At 50.4% G+C, this 19,490-nt stretch overlaps 9 protein-coding genes across 9 annotated transcripts; 2 read left to right on the plus strand and 7 right to left on the minus strand.

The window, feature by feature from the left end:
• Nucleotides 1–265: 265 nt before the first annotated feature.
• Nucleotides 266–1,261, minus strand: AtWU_07683 (class I SAM-dependent methyltransferase; the record flags this gene model as incomplete). The annotated part of the gene is made up of 2 exons (XM_035502792.1): nucleotides 266–984; nucleotides 1,051–1,261. 2 exons carry the CDS (start codon nucleotides 1,259–1,261, stop codon nucleotides 266–268), a joined length of 930 nt encoding a protein of 309 aa, XP_035358685.1.
• A 567-nt stretch (nucleotides 1,262–1,828) lies between these two features.
• AtWU_07684 (uncharacterized protein) lies at nucleotides 1,829–2,335 on the minus strand (the record flags this gene model as incomplete). The annotated part of the gene is made up of 1 exon (XM_035502793.1): nucleotides 1,829–2,335. The coding sequence occupies one exon, from the start codon at nucleotides 2,333–2,335 to the stop codon at nucleotides 1,829–1,831; it is 507 nt and encodes a 168-aa protein (XP_035358686.1).
• A 944-nt stretch (nucleotides 2,336–3,279) lies between these two features.
• AtWU_07685 (oxidoreductase, short chain dehydrogenase/reductase family) lies at nucleotides 3,280–4,056 on the minus strand (the record flags this gene model as incomplete). Its single annotated transcript, XM_035502794.1, has 1 exon — nucleotides 3,280–4,056. The coding sequence occupies one exon, from the start codon at nucleotides 4,054–4,056 to the stop codon at nucleotides 3,280–3,282; it is 777 nt and encodes a 258-aa protein (XP_035358687.1).
• Nucleotides 4,057–5,159: 1,103 nt separating this feature from the next.
• On the plus strand, nucleotides 5,160–6,218 carry AtWU_07686 (uncharacterized protein; the record flags this gene model as incomplete). Its single annotated transcript, XM_035502795.1, has 2 exons — nucleotides 5,160–5,321; nucleotides 5,382–6,218. The coding sequence occupies 2 exons, from the start codon at nucleotides 5,160–5,162 to the stop codon at nucleotides 6,216–6,218; spliced, it is 999 nt and encodes a 332-aa protein (XP_035358688.1).
• Nucleotides 6,219–6,897: 679 nt separating this feature from the next.
• Nucleotides 6,898–7,230, minus strand: AtWU_07687 (uncharacterized protein; the record flags this gene model as incomplete). The annotated part of the gene is made up of 1 exon (XM_035502796.1): nucleotides 6,898–7,230. One exon carries the CDS (start codon nucleotides 7,228–7,230, stop codon nucleotides 6,898–6,900), a length of 333 nt encoding a protein of 110 aa, XP_035358689.1.
• A 912-nt stretch (nucleotides 7,231–8,142) lies between these two features.
• Nucleotides 8,143–10,613, minus strand: AtWU_07688 (uncharacterized protein; the record flags this gene model as incomplete). The annotated part of the gene is made up of 2 exons (XM_035502797.1): nucleotides 8,143–10,306; nucleotides 10,366–10,613. The coding sequence occupies 2 exons, from the start codon at nucleotides 10,611–10,613 to the stop codon at nucleotides 8,143–8,145; spliced, it is 2,412 nt and encodes an 803-aa protein (XP_035358690.1).
• A 3,082-nt stretch (nucleotides 10,614–13,695) lies between these two features.
• On the plus strand, nucleotides 13,696–15,321 carry AtWU_07689 (snoRNA-binding rRNA-processing protein UTP15; the record flags this gene model as incomplete). Its single annotated transcript, XM_035502798.1, has 1 exon — nucleotides 13,696–15,321. One exon carries the CDS (start codon nucleotides 13,696–13,698, stop codon nucleotides 15,319–15,321), a length of 1,626 nt encoding a protein of 541 aa, XP_035358691.1.
• A 130-nt stretch (nucleotides 15,322–15,451) lies between these two features.
• AtWU_07690 (phytanoyl-CoA dioxygenase family protein) lies at nucleotides 15,452–16,390 on the minus strand (the record flags this gene model as incomplete). The annotated part of the gene is made up of 1 exon (XM_035502799.1): nucleotides 15,452–16,390. One exon carries the CDS (start codon nucleotides 16,388–16,390, stop codon nucleotides 15,452–15,454), a length of 939 nt encoding a protein of 312 aa, XP_035358692.1.
• Nucleotides 16,391–17,247: 857 nt separating this feature from the next.
• AtWU_07691 (uncharacterized protein) lies at nucleotides 17,248–18,013 on the minus strand (the record flags this gene model as incomplete). Its single annotated transcript, XM_035502800.1, has 3 exons — nucleotides 17,248–17,424; nucleotides 17,479–17,769; nucleotides 17,834–18,013. The coding sequence occupies 3 exons, from the start codon at nucleotides 18,011–18,013 to the stop codon at nucleotides 17,248–17,250; spliced, it is 648 nt and encodes a 215-aa protein (XP_035358693.1).
• Between the last annotated feature and the right edge of the window lie 1,477 nt (nucleotides 18,014–19,490).

Genomic DNA, 19,490 nt, shown 5'->3' on the forward strand with positions numbered 1-19,490 from the left:
AGCTCCCTCGTACCACCTGCACATGCTCGCTCCTCACCCTCCCGTCCAACCTCGTCCAACCCGTTTATAAGCTTCCTGTTTACCCGCCACGACGCTGGCGCCATCGTTGGCTACTCTACATCTCTGGTGATTATCATGCTTGGTATACGAAGTACAGTTATAGCATTTCAACCAAAACACTCAAGAATAAACACATTACAATATATGGTCCAACGCATGAACCCACATCATGTACCTTGTCCAGACAAACTCAGCGCCTGTGCACTCAGAGTGAGGCTAAAGCCAGTTCCGAGGGCTTCTGCCCAATGACAATATTCAGCTGCGGCGCATATCCATGCTTTATCACGTCGTCCCGCAATTCGTCCAAGAAAGCATCGTACTCAGCCGGGGTTCTTGCCACCCCAGGGATACCGCCAGGGGGCATTTTATGCCCGAGGCTGCGGAATCCTTCCACCAATATATGAGCAGAGGCCACTTTCCACTGCTCCTCTCTAGCCATTGCACCATACCCCAAAGCGAACGATGTTTTCTTAATGTTCCTAAACCCCAGGTCACTGAGCAAATCCTCCAGTTCATAAGCAATATAAGCATTCATCCCAAAAGCAGCAGTGCTCCACTTTTCGAACTCCGACATCTTGGCAAGGGTAGGGAACTTAACAGGGTCAAATGGTGTGTCACGATCTACCCATTGGGCTTCCACGAGCTGAATCCAGCCTCCAGGCTTCAACACTGAACGCAAGTTTCCCACGGCCTGTGGCCATTCCGAGCTTTTCAGGCCCCATATAAGATAGCGTTGATGAACGATGTCGAAGCTTTCTGGTAGGTGCAGATGCTTTGGAATTGGCTCCCGGATATCATGCTTCCGAAGATCCACAATCGGACCGTCTGCAGATGGGGGCGGGAAAAGTGCGGAGCCAATGTCGATGCCATGAAGGGACCATCTCTGATTGGGATAGTTCTGAGCTACAGAACGAAGCCAGGTTCCTACTCCAGCATCATGAGTCAACGGAGCTATCTTGACGCCAGAAGGGCTCTCTCCTTTCCACTTACCGTCCGCTGCACCAGCGTCCAGAATCCTCAGTGTAGCATTGGTCTCCACAGGCATGCTCAGGAGAAGACCTCCTGTGGACGACAGAATGAAGTTGTGCTGCCGTTGGAGACGGTCGATCTCCCGTTTATGGTGCGGGAGGTTATAAATCCCTTCGGTTCCAACGAAAGCGTTGCCTTTCGGGGCGGCAGAGGTGGAACTCGCAATGGCCATGATGATACAAATGGGGATAAGGTGGGAACTCTTCCTGACACGTTTCCAAGACACCAGTGCCTCCCTAGCCTTTAAATAGGAAGCGGGGGCTTTGGTCGGGTGGAGCTGGAGTGATGGATCCTGGACCCTTAACTCGGTAGTTATAGTTGTCTAGCATGTGCTTCATCCAAGGAAATGAGCCATTCAGCTGCCGAAGCTTTCCGTGTTGTCTAGAAGGGTTAATGTAGGTAGTCATCTGCAATCAGGATGGCCATTACGGTACTTATCGGATTAGACCACATCATATGTCAAATGCTGACTGTAAGGCCAGAAACGACATATCGGACAGCAATACGTCCGTCCCAAAATCATACTACCTATAAAAGCGACCATTATTCTCCACTTCCATTAACCCCTTTTCTACACACACAGTCACACTCTTCCTTTAACATAATCTTCTCATTGAATTCATGACTGACCCAAAACCATCAATTCCCCCAAACAAGACAAAAACATTCAAACCCGAAAGAGACCATCATCACTCTCCTCCCCTCCTCCAGCTAGTTCCCACTAACCTAAGATAGTCATCTACCGGCAATCAAACGCCACCCTACAACACTGCCAATCCTTCAAGCCCCCCGCACAATCCTTACACGCCATCTTCTTCCCCAAATCGATTTTCCGTCCGGCATACCAAGCATCGCCCTCCGGCTTATTCCCACCGCCCTTAACATCAACCTCCACCGTCCACGGCAGCAACGAATGCAGAGACCAATGGCCCGTATCGAGACTCTGCGGAAGAGCACCAATTCCCCTACAGGAACGATCGTAGACGTAGGTCTCGCGCAACTGGACCCGGCCGTTGGGTGCGTACGTGGCGATGCCGAGGTTGCAGTAGTTTGCGCCTGTTGGGGAGCAGAGATCGGAGACGAGGTCGTAGGGCGCGTTCGAGGTGATGATATTGGGGGTGGAGGAGATGATGTTCGCGGCGGATTGGGTGGCGTCGTGGGCGATGTCCAGGGCGGCGGTTAGGGGGTTGGTTGGGTGGGCGAGGGTGTAAGGGAGGAGAAGGGGGAGGGTGGTGAGGAGGTTCATTTTGGTAGTATATAGTAGGCAGTAGTTCTGATAAATAAGGTGGTCAGTTATCTGGTGTTTGTTTGAAGATTCACACTCTGACTTGTAGCCGATGATATGGAAGTAGATCATGGTCCTATATATAAGTTATTTGTCCCTTATGATAGTCCATGTTCGGTTCTGGCTCGGTCCCAGTCATGTATCTGCCTAGTCCTCAATACAAGGTCAATTGACCAACTCGTATATGCATGACGTTAGGCATATACGGAGGGAATATACAAGTTCAATCTGTCTGGGGGATTGCAAACCCGGCTATCATGACGGACGGGGCAGTGTAGGGGTATACGCGCGCACAACATGGAACTAAATGACTGAAACACTATCCAAAGGTGACACAGCCGTTCGGATAATGAGGTAATGTGCATGTGGACGTAAATGACCTCAATTCAACCAGGGTCGTGTCTAGATTTGAGATCAATGAGGCGGCGGCTCCTAGTCTGGAATGTAATCTCGGGTAGTATATAAGGGTCAAATCGACCATGTGTGCCTAATTTGTACTACGGTTTGCTTCTCGCTTATAGATCGTTGGTGGTTATTGGACGGTTGGCTTTTTTTTTCCTTGGTCTTGGACTTTGCGTGTCTGCGCCCTGGATCGGAGTAGTGCTGTTAAGTTGTGTGGACTGATGAGACAGGTCAGGCGCTGAAGGAGACAATTACGAGCGTGTTGAGGTGGCCTAGTTTATTTGTATTTATAATCGCGTTGGTCTAGGTACTACGTATCTGGAATTATGGCGGAGGCACCGGGGCTAGTATTAGGGTGCAGTTACGTGACAATATAGTTATTGAGCCAATCGGTTTAGGGGTCTTCAGACAGCATATCTGCAATAAAATCCAAAGCAAGCCGTGGAATTCTATGTCCAAACAATCGCTTTCTCTAATTTTCTAAGACAATGCTACCAATGCGCTCACACAAGCAAAGCACCCGAATCCGAACTCACAATCCGTCCAGTGACGTTCGCATCCTTCATCAGATATATGTAAGCCTCTGCCACTTCTTCCGGTAGACCGACCCTTCCCGTCGGATTCTTCGCTGCGGCAAATTGGCGTAGATTTTCCTGCTCCTCTTCATTCATCAGATCGTTCCATAGCGGAGTTTTCACCAGTCCGGGACTCACAGCGTTCACACGTATCGGCTTCAAATCAACCGCCAGATTACGTGCAACACTGCAAGTACCACCCAAGTATCCAGCTACCGCGGACCAATTGGCCATCGGGCGTTCCCAATTGGTTCCCGTCGTCAAGGTGATTGATGACTCCGGACCTGGGGAGAGATAGCGAGAGCCAATTTTGGCAACGAGTACGGCTGCGAAAAAGCGCACTTGACCGGCAGCGATGAGCTTCTCCCGAGTGATTTCCTGCACGGGCATGATGGCTGGTGCATCGGTGGCGGTGAAGACAATGTGGTCAACTTGGTTGGTCTTTTGGAAGAGTGTCTCGAGGTCTTCTTCGATCGTGTCTTTGGAAAGATCGCAGACGTGTCCTTGGATCTGGGCACTTGGAAATTCTGTCTTGAGATCTTGGATGGTAGACTCAATGCGTTTGCTTGAGGATGAAGACACGGTGACTCTGGCTGATGCGGCTAGTGATAGTTTGGCCACACCCAGGCCTATGCCGGAGGTGCCTCCGAAGATCAGGACATGCTTGCCCGCGAGTTTGTTGTAGTTGTAGCTGCTGGAGGACATCTTGTTTGATTGGGGAGTTTGAAGATGGAAACAACGAGTTTTGGTGTATGGGAAAACTCAATTATTTCCATTGCAGTACAGCTCATGATGTCAAATATTAGTGTGTCCACTTAAGTCCGCTTAAGTCCGCGTCAGCAGGTGGGGAGGAATCTGATCCCCACACGCCCAGTCTCCGATCATTATTTCCTTTGCTTTAGGGTTAGCAGAGGTAGGCAGGAGATCACATAGCTGCAAATATATTAGAGTGGGAACTGGTGAAGGACTTGGCAGACATGAGTCAGTGGAAATACACCCTAGGCATGAATACTTTGTTCCGGTGCTGCTGGTGGGCGTTTATTCAGCGGTAATTCAGTCAAATTCCCTACAGCAAAAAACTCGGTCGAATCATCCTGCAACTAAGAATTGATACTCTACCTATTTTATATATTGAAGTACTCTCTTATAACAGTCAGATCAGATTGTATTCCTGAGGTTATATACTTGCAAGCATTCAGAGAAGTCCGATTACTAACTCATCGATTATAGAGTGTCCATGGAGTCTTTATTTAGTCAAAGATTAGTGTTAGTTTTTTTCTTACAAACTTAGTATTTATATAGATAATCTTATTGAGTATTAAAATTTCATTTGTATGAATCTAACGTGAATGTTCACGTACTTATTTCCTTTAGTAATACTAGAGCTGAGCAGGAGGCAACCTGTCAGATAAACCATAAGCTAATCCCCTTGCATTGAGTAATTTCATTATCACGAGAACAGAGGTAGAGCAAGACTCCAGCTTCGGTCTCATTGTCAAATCCGAGAATCTGAGCGCAAAAATGAGATTTGTAAGATGTTTGCATCTGAGGTTATCCATGCAAACAAGCACACCCCATACCAACTAGATAGCCAATCACATGCCAGGTTCTTCTCCAACAAACAGAGCAAACCAGACAAATATCATCATGAAGAGCGGCTGATCCGTGCGATGTCCGACATGGCCATTCAACAAGGTGATCTTCAACAGACCATAAATTGGGCCAATTTCCTGCCAGAATGATGCTTCTGCCTACTTCATTATCCTCTCAATTATACAATTGCAATTTTGACTTGAAATCCTGACAAAATGCAGTCACCCTTGGCGCAGAAGAGATTGGCCGGTTTTGACTTGGTCCAAACCAACTATAAAACAGTCGGCGATCACAACATCCGCGCCGATCTCATCATCCCCCAGTCAAACTACACCGGCAAGCGGCCAGTTATCATCCATTTCCATGGCGGGGGTTTCGTAAGTAGCTCACTCACTAGACAAGCACCATCAATACGGTACGATACTAACCTGCAGTAGCTAACCGGAGACGCGCTCTTCTTTGAATGGTTCCCCCAATACCTCTTCGACATCGCGAAACAGCACAATGCGGTGATCGTATCTCCAAACTACCGCCTCCTTCCCGAGGCCACCACCCTTGACCTGTTCGACGACATTGAGGATTTCTGGATCTGGCTGCATTCGCCCGCAGCGGCGGAACTTCTCTCATCCCAGCCTAATCCAACAGAACTCGACCTGGATCGCATCATCACTGCCGGTGAATCCGCCGGGGGCACGCTCAGTATCTGTCACGCCCTGGCGCACCCAGAGGAGATCCGGGCTGCAACAGCAAGCTTTCCTGGCTTTCTCAGTGCTCCTGTCGAGGATGTTTCCGCACGGAAGGACCCACCTCGTTTGAGCGGTCTGTCTCTGGAAGAGGCAAATCGTATTGTCGATGAAGCGATCAGAGATAGTGAAAAGGGAGTAGTCCAATCATCGATTACACCGCCTGAGCGATTGCCTTTAATGCTTGCCATTGTTGAGGTTGCACGCCTCTATGAACTCTACGAACGTGGAACTGAGAAGGACCCCCGGCGGGCATTGCGGCACCCTATGGAACGGCTGGATGAGCCGGACGTCAAGTTCCCCCGTGGAGGTATCTCTATCCGACATGGCCTGGAAGATGACATCTTGCCTCCGGAGGTTAGTCAAGCCTTCGTGGACAAGGCAAGGAAAGTGATGGATGGGAAGCCGGGAGGGGATAAGATTGTTTTGGCACTGCGGCCAGGGGGTCATGGCTTTGAAAGCGAGACTACAGGAGATGAGGAGTGGTTGCAGGAGAACCTGCGATTTGCTATCGAGGCGTGGCTGGAATAGATTACTTGACATGGTGTATCACGGCACGATCATTCCAGGAGCCTTTATGTTGGACTCAGCCAGAACCTCTCTCTTTTGTTGATAGATCAAGATGATACATAATCAAAATACTAATTCATTTCTAACTATTATATCCATTCTTTCACTCTCATTAAATTACAGTTCGGTTCCCATCTCTGTACAAAAGTACCATTCTCTTCGCAAAAGCACTGCGATGCGATCGATCCGGCTTCCACAGCCCGAAGAAGCAAGCAGGCACTAGCAAAAGTGAGACTACTTCTATAAGTTCTCACCATTCACATAATCATTGAGCTCCCTAACCTGCATCTTACGAACATTCTCTCTCTCTCTGTGGCATCCACAATCGGTTTATTTACCAAGTATAACCCCATTCAATCAAATTTATCATGCTAACCAACCAACATATATACCCAATCTAACCGACGACCTAGACGAAAGCCCAGACATGCACACCTGGCTTAGACAGCTGGACACGGTACAGATATAACCCATCACCAACTATCCCAACACTCAACAATCACTACGTATATACAATCATGCTACTCAATATTTCAGCATACTATCAAAAAGATCACATTACCATTACCATTACCATTACCATCAAATCAAACACACATATACCATATCATCCCCTCCACAAACCCCCATCACTCAATACTTAATAAGTCCCATCCTCCCACTCCCCCTCATCAGCATCCTCATCCAACTCCCTAATAGCCCTAGTTCCCCCCGCAGCACCCATTCCACCCTGGGTATCCAACAACGCGGCCTCCCGACCCGCGGAATCGAATCTCCGCTCTTCGAAAACCGGCTCCTGGCCTAGGTTCTGGTATCCAGTGCGGACGGTAGTAGCGCCAGTGGGGTCGGTGTGTGAGGTGGTGGCGTAGCGGTGGCCGGTCGATTCGGTTCGGGGGTTGTTGTTGTCATTAGAGGTAGAGGAGGAGTAGGAAGAGTAGGCGGAGGAGGAGCTGGAGGTGGTGCGGTAGGACATTTTGTTTGTTTGTTGTTGTGTGGTGTTGTGTTGTGTTGTGGTGGTTGTTTTCGGTGGTAGTATAGATGATATCGGAGTAGATTCAGATGGGTTTAAATCAATTGGCAAAATGGAAATAATTATGGAGTAGTAGTATAAGCTTCCGCAAAATTATAATCGAACAATAGGCATTGTCCTCGAACGAAGAAGGATACTTATACCCACACCTCAACTCCAGTGGCAACAAATGTGATGTCATCCCCTTCCCCCCATAACAGTGACTCGTCCCCACCAAACAGATAAAAGAAGATGTATGGGTGTCTCCGCACGGGTTCAATGTCAATCAATGGTTCATTATGAAGTCAATCTGAATCATGGTTCCTTCCCTATTGGTTCGTGATGGTCTCATTCATTGCGGGTCTTGGCCCTTCGATTCTTCCATTGGGGTTCTAGAATTGCTTTCGTCCAGGTTTTTTGCTAGTTTTGCGTAGGTATTGGCTCAGAGGGGGTTCAATTGCCTGTACGGGGTATAGTGACTGGGATTAGTTTTGAACTACGTTGTGGTTGTTTGTTGATTACTCGTAGGTCTACTCCACGCTAAGGTGTGTTTACTGTACCAGCTGTTCATATGAAATCACTGGGCGTGGCTGTTTGTAGATAATTATATAAGCTTGTTCGATACTACCAGTGTTCGCATATCGCTTCCTTCAGACAGTGTAAAGACTTTTAATGAGTAACATTGGTATCATAAAGATAGCTAGCTATCTGAAATAAGAATGAAAAGCTACCTAAACCGAAAGAAAAGACATGACAAAAAGCTATCTAAAGCAAACACTTGAACCTGCCAGAGACAAGAAGAAAAGAAAAACATCCTATCTAGAGAAAAAAGATGCAGCACATCGCTGTCCATAACGCAAAGACAAAAGTATCTATCTAAGACACGTAACTAAGGGCATATCTTTTCATGCCTCGACCAGATCCTCCAATATCTATCGTATTGAGCTCTCGGCTCAGAGCATCGTAGCTTTGATCAATGTTTTCATAACTTTTCGTTGGTAACCCAACAGGCACCTTAGATGGTATAGGGGGGTTGTTTGCCTCGGCATATAGCCGTGAGGGAGAATTAGAGTATGCTTCGGACATGGACTTGCGATGTCCGTAGTCCTTGGGAGGACTGTCTCGATGAACGGGGCTGCGGAAACGCACAACAACTCCCGGCTTTTTGGTTTTTCGTTCGGGCTCTGGGGCCCAAGTATTTGTAGGCAAATGGTCAGAAGGATCAATTTCCCGACCATCATCCCCGATAATGGGGCCTGACTCTCGCGCTGCTGGCTCTCGCGCCGCTTCAGGCAGATAGGAATCGGGAGAAAACGGAACAGGAGACACCTCTCGGCCCCTCATCGATGGGGGTCGGGGGCTGACTGATTTTCTTCTAGGGACAAGCTGATTATTGGGAGCTGTCGAAGTTCGGCTCACAAGTGACCGAGTATCGACAGGTTTCTTCAGAGGATTCTCGTCATAGAGACCACGAGAATTTCTCCTATTATCAACTGGCTGATGAACCATTTGCAGCGGATTTTCATCGAAATTACCGCTCCTTCGTCTGACTTCTCGCTCATACGCCGCGCGATCCGATTCGGCTGCTGCAACTACCGGATCAAATCCAGGAACCAGACTTGCTGGCACTGCGTTTGTTGTGGCCACGGCAGTTTCCTCACGTCTGCCTCTGGGATAATCCCAATTGGGATCCCACGACGGGGTCGTATGCAGACTGTTGTCCGAAGCAGGCTTTTCCATCGGCTCGGGCATGGTAACCTGCGGCAGGGGAGCTGGTTGTGTGTACGCCTGAGGAGCCGGTTGCATGTACGTCTGAGGGGCAGGTTGCGTGTACGCCTGAGGGGCAGGGTTCGGCGCCACTGGCACTGGTTGGTTGGAGGGAACCAGTCCTGAGCGATGAGCGGGTGGAGGGGGTGGAAGTCCGTCTTCTTCTTCATCCTCAACACGGGGTTGCATCATCGCGTATGACAGGGAAGAAGGCTGACTGTCGGTGAGAAGTGGGGGCGTATATCCAATCTGTGCATATTCACGATAATGCCCGTAGGCCGGCTGTTGTGCACTCGAGTTCGTCGAGGCAAACGAACTGCTATCTGGTATTTTTGTGTACTCCGCATGATAAGACGGACATGGACTCGTATTGTACGAGCTCGTGGCATTGCCGACGAGTGAGTTGCTGCTGCTGTGAGGCGGTGCCTGGCTAGCGTACTCAACTCGGTGAGGGTTTGGAAGGAGTGGAAGCAAGCTGGAGCTGTCGCTCATCGGCGGGTTGCTATGCTCAACATGAGGCCTCGTGTAATCATGATTCTGATAAGTTGGCAATGAAGTCGTGCTATGTGTGGCACCTGAGCCGCTGTCTGAAGGATTGATAGGATAGGGACAGGGATTCGTGGGGTAGGATCCCGTGGGATTGGCAACAACCATACTGTTACTTTCCAGTCGTTGCGGGCTTGCGTATTCTCTATGGTTGTATGTAGGGAGCGAGGTGGTGCTATCACTCATTCCAGAGCTGCTATTATCCACTCTTGGCTGTCTGAGGTCTTGATGATGGCTGTGACTGTGGTGGTGGAGGGTTGGAGCTGGGTTCGTGCTCTCATTAGCACGAACCGGTGAGCTGCTCGATGTGCTTGAGTGCGCCGAAGATCTCGGGCGAGGATCCGAAGGGAGTGGCCGTCTTTTGACATCTTTCAACTGCCTGGGACCAGAGAGGGTACCAGGGCTAGGCGCCGCGGGACCTGAGCTGAAGGATGCAATCTTCCTTGGGTGGACCTTGTCAGAGGCGGGCGTTCTTCTTTCGATCACCGCTTCATCTTCGGGTCGTGTATCATAGTAGGTCATTTCAAGCCGGACTTCGCCAGCGTATTTTCCACGGTATTGCAAGGGATGCCAGTGGTCGTTTTGACTGCCGCCCGGAATGATCAGATCACTCAGATCGACCCATGTTTCTCCAATGAGGTCGGTCTTTTTCTCATCGTTGAAAACAGATACTTTCAATCTGTAGTAGTCTGGAGATTCGTGTACATTGAAGCGAAGTTCATCATCCCTACGTCAGTTAGCTTCGTCTATATGACGTCCAAGTTCAGCTGGTGGCAAGATACATACCATTTGGGAGTTTGACCACCTCGCAGGTCTGTACCAGTCTTTTTTGCTTCTTTTCCAAGGCGCGCAGCACAGTACGGGTTCTGCTTGCCCATTGTTTTTCTGTTTGGGAGGTTTTTGGCGCGGTCGGCGACGACCACCAACGTGCCAATAATTGGGCCATCCACGGACATATCCGCAAAGATGCCCGCTGCATGAGCAGTGTGAGCCATTGCCATCAAGCCCCGCTTGGGGACTCTGGCGTCCATCATGTTGCTAGACTATCCTAGGGAGGAATATAATGAAGGAGTGACAAGACGCAGTTCGGTAGGGGTGGGTTGACAGAGAGCGTGAAGGAGAGTAACGAAGGACAGATGAGCGTTGGTTGGATGGTTTTGTTTTTCAAATGTGGAGCAGCAAGGTAGAGCAGTAATAGTAACGAGAGACCAGTTCGTTTCGCGTGAAGTTGTTTTGCAGAAAAGAGTGCAGGGAGGGGAGAAAGGGAGGGAGGACGGGCATAGTTCTGGGAGCTGGAGGATCTCGGCTTATCGATAAGCAACGCGCGCACTGATTGGGTGGCGAAAACGGGTGGGACCGGCCGTAAAAGGGGAGGTTGGGCGGGTGATGTGGCTGGGAGTGGGGCTCTGATTGGCCCGATCGCGCCTTCCTGCTTGGAATCATACAAATCAATACCAGTAACTTTCGTTAGATTACCCGCGTTCTTTGTTCGGATTGGTTGGTGGAGCTGGCGGCGGATCCTAGGAGTCACAAGGTGACAACCTCAGGGATCTGGCCCCCATGTGGAGGCCGGGTTGTGAGATAACTTCCAGCCACGGATTTCTAACCTGAGACGAGTATACAAGACAAAAGATGCTGCACACGTACCTGGATGGGCCTGAAAATGCCACGGATCCTTTCCGGTTCTCTACCTCATGCGTAGAGCTGTCTTTCGACCGTTCAAACGACACCAAACATGACCGGACTCGACCGCATCAGACGAGGCCATCGCACGAGGTATGATGCTTGCGGTGTCAGTGGAGATGGACAGGAAATCATCCGACGCTGCGGCCGCCCTGCTAGTTAGAGCGGCAGCTCCGTTACAGTGTCTGCCTCCACTCCTTGTGCTGTCGCTGCAGCTTCTGCGACGCCATTGCATACGTCAGTCCCAAACTTCGTCGAATACGCCTACAATGCAGGATGTCAATAGTATACAATTCTGCTGCCTGTGCACTGCATCGGCTTCAGCTTATCCCAGCCACTAAAATTAGGCTTGATTCGTAGAAACACCACAAGCGAGATTGAGCTTCGTAGGCTGATGTCATGACGGGGCGAAGCAATCTGGTAAGGCACTCTCGAAAAGTTCTAGTCGTGCCATTGTTCCACCAGGAACCCGTCAGGCCTTGAAGTTGGCAGATGTCTACTCCGTCTTCCGTCTCGGAAAGAGTCAATTGAATTCGTGGGCCCGCTGACTCCTGGTCTAGACTAACCTTGGAGTCGCACCCACGTGGAACGCAGGCGGTTAACTGGTTAGTGGTTAGTGTAGTTAGTAGCCTGTGACATTCCGCAAGACGATCGGCAGCGGCAGCTGGGGTGTGGCTGATCGGCTCTGCACGGCCGGGCACGAATAAGGATGGGTCGGACGCTTCCCACGGTGTCCCGGGTGCCTGGCAAGCTGGCCAATAGCGGGTGTCTGGGCTTCCGTGTAAAGTCAAAAGATGAAGAGCCTGGAGAAATCAAGGAACGAGAAATCAAGGACAAACCCCACTCGAGTAGGAATCTGCCCCAAATGGAAGCTTGCTATGGAGCAATGCGATATGGCATGGTCTCCATGCTTATTTCCCCCGAACCAGGCAATCGCCCTGTAGACGGGAAAAGTTCGGCCAGGCACATACCTAGATCAAGCTCCCCACAACTGATCCATAGCAGGATCCATTCTGTATACCCAAGTATAACTCCAATCCTGCCCGATCAGAATAAAAACGGTCAATGTCTCACTCCACAATGGTCCTTGGCTAATCTAAGCTACCATTGTCTGATGGTGACAGCATAGATGTCGGTGCTCAAGTGGGCCTCAGACTGTGATAGGGCATGAGGTCGGAGACATCGTCACATCTAGTCACACTTGACTGTGAGGTGAGGTGGATATCATTTTTGGTAAGGCGTTGATGAGGCTGTTGAGGCTGTTCAAGACCTCGAATCCAAGTTGTCCAATGCTTGGGTCTGTGTTGGTCAACACGCACAACTGTGGAGCAGACGGTGACTGGAATCTAGATAGAGATAGAAGCTACCGGTCAGCAATGGTAATGGAACTATAGTAAGCGCATTGTCTGAACTGGTCACCGATACTGACTTCGACCAGCTTTGCAGTAGTTTCAGCTCTTGATTCATGACGTGGTTTGGCGTTCGGCGGTGAGATGGGCCTGGACCTTTAAATGCGGTCTGGACGTTTGCAGATTGCTGTCCAATGATGGGTACGGGGATAATAACAGTCAGAAAAGTAGAGAGGAGAGGGCCCTATGTGTTGTCTGTGTGGGTTTGATGTATGAATATTTGGGTGGCTGCCCCCGTTGTAGATAGTAGATCTGCTGTTGTTAGTGTCAGGGAAGCTACGGCCCGGACAGACCAGCCGCGAGGTACTTTTGTCTTCCCTATTCATCTTTACTAAAAAGTGAGCAGAAAGAAAGATCCTGGTGACTTTTTAATTGCATAAATTGACTTTTATATATCTAGATATATAACTATATTGCAATTGAGACAATTGCTCTTCATAGAAATGGTCTCCGGTCTTCTAAGAGTCCTTAAAAATGGTTCTGTCAAATGCTATCCTACAAGTCACTCTCAGTGTCAGCACTCAACCACATATACCTCAATACCACTTTCCTCTGGATTCTATCTTCATAATGGTCGGAAATCAGTGACTACCAGTGTCTATCAACTAATACTAGTAACAAGAGATTTCTCACAAAATCGAGGACTATCTGATGGGATACCCATCGTGAACACCTGAGAAACAATACTCATGAGTGGGGGCTACTCAAAGCCACAATGCATAGCAGTATATTCCAATCTTTGAATCTCATAAGGGCAAAATTCACAAGATTCTTCCTGATGGATAATTTGCTGATGGGATCAACTTCGAATGGACTATAGCAGTATCCGCGCTAAACCTAATCGGGTGCCGATAGACTTTTCCCGATGCGATAGAGGCTCCGTCCAAAAAATTTCCCCGAACCACTTTGACGACGCCGACAACGTCCAAAGCGCAGGCTGCTAGCTGATCTCTCCTCGTTATACAATTCGGCAGTCTTACATTCTGCTTCCCATTAATCTATCCCAACTTAGGCAATCGCAGCCATGGCTGCCCCCGTCCTCCCTCTGCAGCAGGTCAAGCTGCCGGCGCTGCCCTCGACTCGTTTGACGCCGGAGCAACAATATTGGAAGACCTTCAAGAATCCTCTCCTCATCCCCTCGCCTGCCAATGGCCCCGTCAACCTCATCACGCAACCCTCCGCTCCCTCCTCTGCCTCCGCCTTCCCCTCCCTCACCCAACCCCCCGATGTGTTCACCGTGACCACCGGCGCCCGCGTCCAGATCTACTCCATCCGCACTCGCAAACTCCTCCGCACAATCACCCGCTTCGATGATACGGTACGAGGCACAGATGTTCGTCCCGACGGACGAGTCATCGCCGTCGGTGATGACTCTGGTACGGTGCAGGTGTTCGACGTGAGCTCCCGTGCCATTTTGAAGACATGGAAGGACCACAAGCAGCCCGTCTGGGTCACGAAATTCTCCCCCAGCGACCCTACATGCGTCATGACCGCCAGTGATGACCGCACGGTACGACTGTGGGATCTGCCCAGCGAGAACAGCCAGAAGGTCTTCACTGGCCATACTGATTACGTGCGCAGCGGTGCATTCATGCCTGGATCTCTAGCCTCCTCCGGCCTGGTGGTCTCCGGTAGTTACGACCGGACCGTGCGACTGTGGGATCCCCGTGTCGAAAATCGGTCCGCAATGACATTCAAGATGGGCGCAGCGATCGAGACGGTGCTCCCCATGCCCACGGGCACGACGGTGCTTGCGGCGGCCGACAACAAGATCGCGGTGCTGGATATCGTGGCCGGCAAGCCCCTGCACATGATTCAGAGCCACCAAAAGACCGTCACGTCGCTGGCGCTGGCGTCGAACGGCGAGCGCCTGCTCTCCGGTGCGCTGGACGGCCACATGAAGGTATTCGAAACGACCGGCTGGAACATGGTCTCGGGCTCCAAGTACCCGTCCCCCATTCTCTCGCTGCGCGCGATCACATCGGGTCTCGCCCAGGAGGACAAGCACATTGCCGTCGGTATGCAGTCCGGTCTTCTGTCGATCAAGACCCGGCTGTCCGGACAGCAGAAGATCCGCGAGCGCGAGCGTCGCAAGGAGATGCAGGCGCTGCTGGAGGGCAAGCTGGAGGAGCACGACCGGAAGGCAGCCAAGCAGAAGAAGCAGCGCGGATCCGGGTGGGAAAAGCGTCTGCGCGGACAGGACTTTGTCGGTGAGGGCGTGGACATTGTGATCGAGGGGCGGGACCTCAAGAAGCGGAAGAAGGAGCAACCGTGGGAACTCGACCTGCGCAAGGCGAAGTACTCGGCAGCCCTGGACCAGGTGCTGCGGTCGAACGACAAGACGGCACAATTGACGCTATTGACGGCGCTGCGGCATCGGTCCGCGCTGCGGGCGTCCCTGCAGAACCGCGACGAGGTGACGCTGCAGCCGGTGCTGCAATGGGTGCACAAGAACATCACGGAGCCGCGACTGGTGCAGCTGAGCGTGGAGGTGGCGATGAACGTGCTGGACATCTACTCGGGCAACCTGGGCCAGTCGGCGCAGATCGACAAGATGGTGGAGCGCTTGCACCGACGAGTGCGCGACGAGGTGGAGATGGCGCATCAAGCGTACCAGACGAAGGGAATGTTGGAGATGCTTGCTGCGTGAGCAGGCAGAAACAATACAAAAAGCATAGTTACTACTATTGGATACCTGGATGGAGTTTGGTGGCTACATAGATGATACATGCATACTTTCTTCTCAACACACTCCCCCTACACATCAAGATAACCACAAACTACTTAGAATGATCACCATACAACCTCGAAAACCCCTCCCCAGTCGGCTGCAACCAATTCCTCCCATCATACTCCCACCCCTCCGCCCCCTCAATAACATGAAACGTATAAGCAAACCGACTCTTATCCCCGGTATTCCTCTCACTCTTATGCAACACATTCCCATGAATCAACACCAACGACCCCGCCTTAACATCCACCACCTCGACCTCATCCTCCCCTTCACCCTCATCATCAATCTCCAAACCCCTCGGAAACCTCCCCCCCTCATTCTCCACAAACCCCGTCCCCTCCACCTTCCCATCCTCATTATGCACCCTAACAAACCTCCTCCCCACCCCCCCATCCCGCCTCCTATGACTCCCCCTCACCATCCCCAAACTCGCATTCCCCTTCCCCGCATCCTGCAACGCAATCCACCACCCAACCGCACTCGGCGGATCCGTATACAAGAACTCGCTATCACGATGCGGGGGCACCGCCCCTCCAATCCCGGGCTGCTTGCAAATCACCATGCTTTGCAGCACTCTTGGGTCTTTGAACCCCAATGATCGGGCGATATCTGCGTTGCGTTGGGAAAGCGTAATGGACTTGAAGGGCTCGGAGAGCGTGTGCAGGCTATGTCCGATTTTGTTCACGGCTAGGTGTTTCGGCTTGAGTAGGGTGGAGGTGGCTGGGTTGATGGCGGAGGGTTCGAAGAAGTACCGAATTTTGTCCCCGCTTTCGAGGAAGTAGGTGTCGCCGACGTGTTTGTCTGTTGGGGAGGTGTCGCCGGTGGTGAATTGGGTGAGGGGGTGGGTGTCCAAAGGGAAGGTTGTCAGGAGGTTGTCGGTTTCGGTTAGGCAGGCGGAGATTTCGGCGGGGGTGAGGTAGTCGGGGATTATGAGGTAGCCGGTCGTGTTGAAGGTGGAGAGTTGGTCGGGGGTGAGGCCGGGCATGGTTGTGGTTGTGGTTGTGGTGATTTGGTGGTTAGGTGAGTGTGTGTGTGAAATGTGAGGATGTTGGTTAGTTGGTTGGTGTGGGGGAAGGAAAATAGGTGGGGTCGGTGTCAAGTGGTGCATGGGCTTTTTATATGCAGGGACTTGAGTTACTTATCGGCTTATCGGTGGGCGGGGGTTATCTCTGTTACTAGTTACTAGTTACTATCTATCTGGGTTGGGTCAGCTGATGACTGTTGTTGTGATTTAATGTAATGTATGAAAATGGTACAGTAAGTGTGCGTATAAGAGTAGTAATGGAGAGTAAAAGTGCCTACATCTCCATAACTATGGAGTATAAGGTTGGTCACTACACAACCTCCTAATCATCACTCTGATAATAGCCAAAGGCAACAGCAAACAGTTACACAACCACATGTACACCACTCATCAATCTAAAACAGTTATATCCGTACAACACAAGTTCTAGACCATCGATACGGATACTTTTATACCAGTAGGCCAGCGAGAAGTAATGCGGGCATATGTGATAATCAGCTGCTAAAGCATGCATAGCTACCTACCTTGATGGCTCTGACTCTCTGCAACAGTATCTGAAACCAAAATAGAAGATGGGTAGGTGACAGAAGAGAGAAGGCGATGAATAGAAACCTGTAATAGACATAGTATCATCATATTCTCTTAATTATATCACGTTAACTATACCAGCTAACTACACCATTTTCAAATACCAATAACAATAACATCAGGCTGAAAAGCATACTGCAATCATCCACCAACGCCACTCATTACCAATCAAATCATATCCCTCATTATATTGTTGCATCCATCCTTTACTTCCATGAGCTCAAGCTCAATCAGTTGATCTGATCCGGGATCAACTCATAGCCACCCTCCGACGGCAGCGTAGTACCCGCCAGGATCAACACCCCGGCGACAAACAGACTCACGCACCAGCTCACGGTGCAGAAGATCCACGACTCATCCAAGACCCATCCACTGGCAAACCGGTCTTCATTATCGACGAGATATGCCTATCCTTTCTTAGCATGGCACTAATCAAATCACATCATCACCGGTGAACTCACCACAAGCGACATGCTAGCTGCCTGCACCGCCGCCGACAGAATAATCAACAAACTGACGATCTTCCACCCCGACTCGCGCAGACGCTTCCCCCCAGACAGGACAATCAAATATGCGACCACGGTCATTCCCTCCAACACGATGGCGAACGACATCAGAAACCCGACGGAGCGCCACATGGAGCAGAAGTAGCGGTTGTCGCCGTGGCATTCATCATTCTGGGGAAAAGTCTCGCATTGACCGGTTACATGGGAGCAGCGACGGTGGAGGCCGTAGGTGTAACGCCATTGGGGCTGGATAGTGGTGATTCTTGTCAGTGGCTGGTCGGGCACAGTTGGAGGGGACGGCAAAACCAACATCTTTATCGGTATAGGTGACCCATTTTGGAACGACGATGGAGGCTACGGTGAGACCAAAGGCTGTGTGGAGAAACTTGTTAGTTGTGTCGTGTGCGCGTACGCGAATTGCATCGATGGCAGGAGAGCTCGAGCTACTAATTGCTAGCTCCATAGCCAGCGAATCGGACGAGTGCCACATGACTTACAGGCCAGAAATACAATCAACGAGGCCGTATAGACAATGGTTTTGGTGAGGAACCCGGTATAATTACGGTCTTCCCCTCGAGGCACCAGATGGAAATCCATCACGGCGGGGGAAGCGAGCGGCCAGTAGCGATGACGACAACAAGCAGCAGAGCCCGTGCAGGCAAGTAGATGGGGGGCGGTGAAAGGGGAACCAAGGGGGGAAAGAAGGGAGAAAAAGAATGAATGAAGTGGATAACTATATAGAGGGGAAGAAATGAGAATCCCGACCGGGATAAAGAGAAGAAGAAGAAGAAGGGGAATCAAGAGGAGAAGAGGAGAAAGAGAGGTGGTCTAAAAAGCCGGATTGAAGGCAGAAACAAGCAGGGCTGGTCAGGTGGTGACAGTGACAGTTGCGCTCGGGAGCTTATCCCCGAAAGCATCAAATCAGTCCATTCAGTATTATCATCATCCTCAAGTGAAAGAAAATAACATCTCTAATTTCGACCTCGAGGACCTCCCACTTCATAAGAAATACCTCAGCATCGTGAAAAGGACCGAGAAGGAGGGGGGAAGGGAGAAATAGTAGTGTATGACAAGACTGACCTGGTCATGTCCTCATGGTTCGCATGTTTGAATGAGGAAAGGGAGGGAGGATAGTTAGTAGTGAGTGAACCCTCTATCTGGCATGATACTTCAAGTCCATCACCATTCTCCACCGGTAATTCCCTCAGCCATCAGCGGACAACAGACGAATAAAACATTCCTACCACCGAGTGACCGTCGATCCTTTCGGTCAAAGCGCCCTCCTCCCATGGCGGGGATGGACTGCTTTGAACTTTGAACTGTTTTGGAGAGTGTCTACCAACCGGTTCCCGAACGTTGCACTGCAGCTGCTGCCCGGCTTCTTTGCTCTTTACTATGTTAGATCCATGATAGGTATTAATCATGCCAACTTCGGAAGCAAGGGGCTCGGCCATCCACCGGGGTCACCAGAGAGCTTGTTTACCGGGATTGAGTCTTCATCAGTGTTGCTGCGGGTCACATTGACCTATGGTTATCTCTCATTAGTTAGTTAACTATGAACTAGTAACTAGTAGTAAGTAACATCAACTGATCTCTCTCTCCTCCTGAGGAATTCCTGCAACTCCCCGACCGGTTGACTTGCTTGCTCCCTTCACAACCTGGTCGGTCCGCGTGCTGCTCCCATCTGCCAGGATATTCGGAATAGCCCTACTATAGGATAATTCCTATCGATCTATACTTGGTATTCGGAAATACCTTACAGTACTAAAAGTTACCCACGTCTACAACGGTATCATTCACAAGGAAGCAATAACAATAAAGGGAATAATAATCTACATTCAACTTCAGCCGGCGGTAGGGTTAAGGCTATATGATAATACACAAAGCGGCAAATGCAAACCCATCAGCAAGAACTTCTCAACATCAGCACTGGCCGGTAGAAGGTCAAATTCACATCACGCCATGTC

The sequence above is a fragment of the Aspergillus tubingensis genome (genome assembly GCF_013340325.1).
Source record: "Aspergillus tubingensis WU-2223L DNA, scaffold_8, whole genome shotgun sequence".
NCBI lineage: Eukaryota > Fungi > Ascomycota > Eurotiomycetes > Eurotiales > Aspergillaceae > Aspergillus > Aspergillus tubingensis.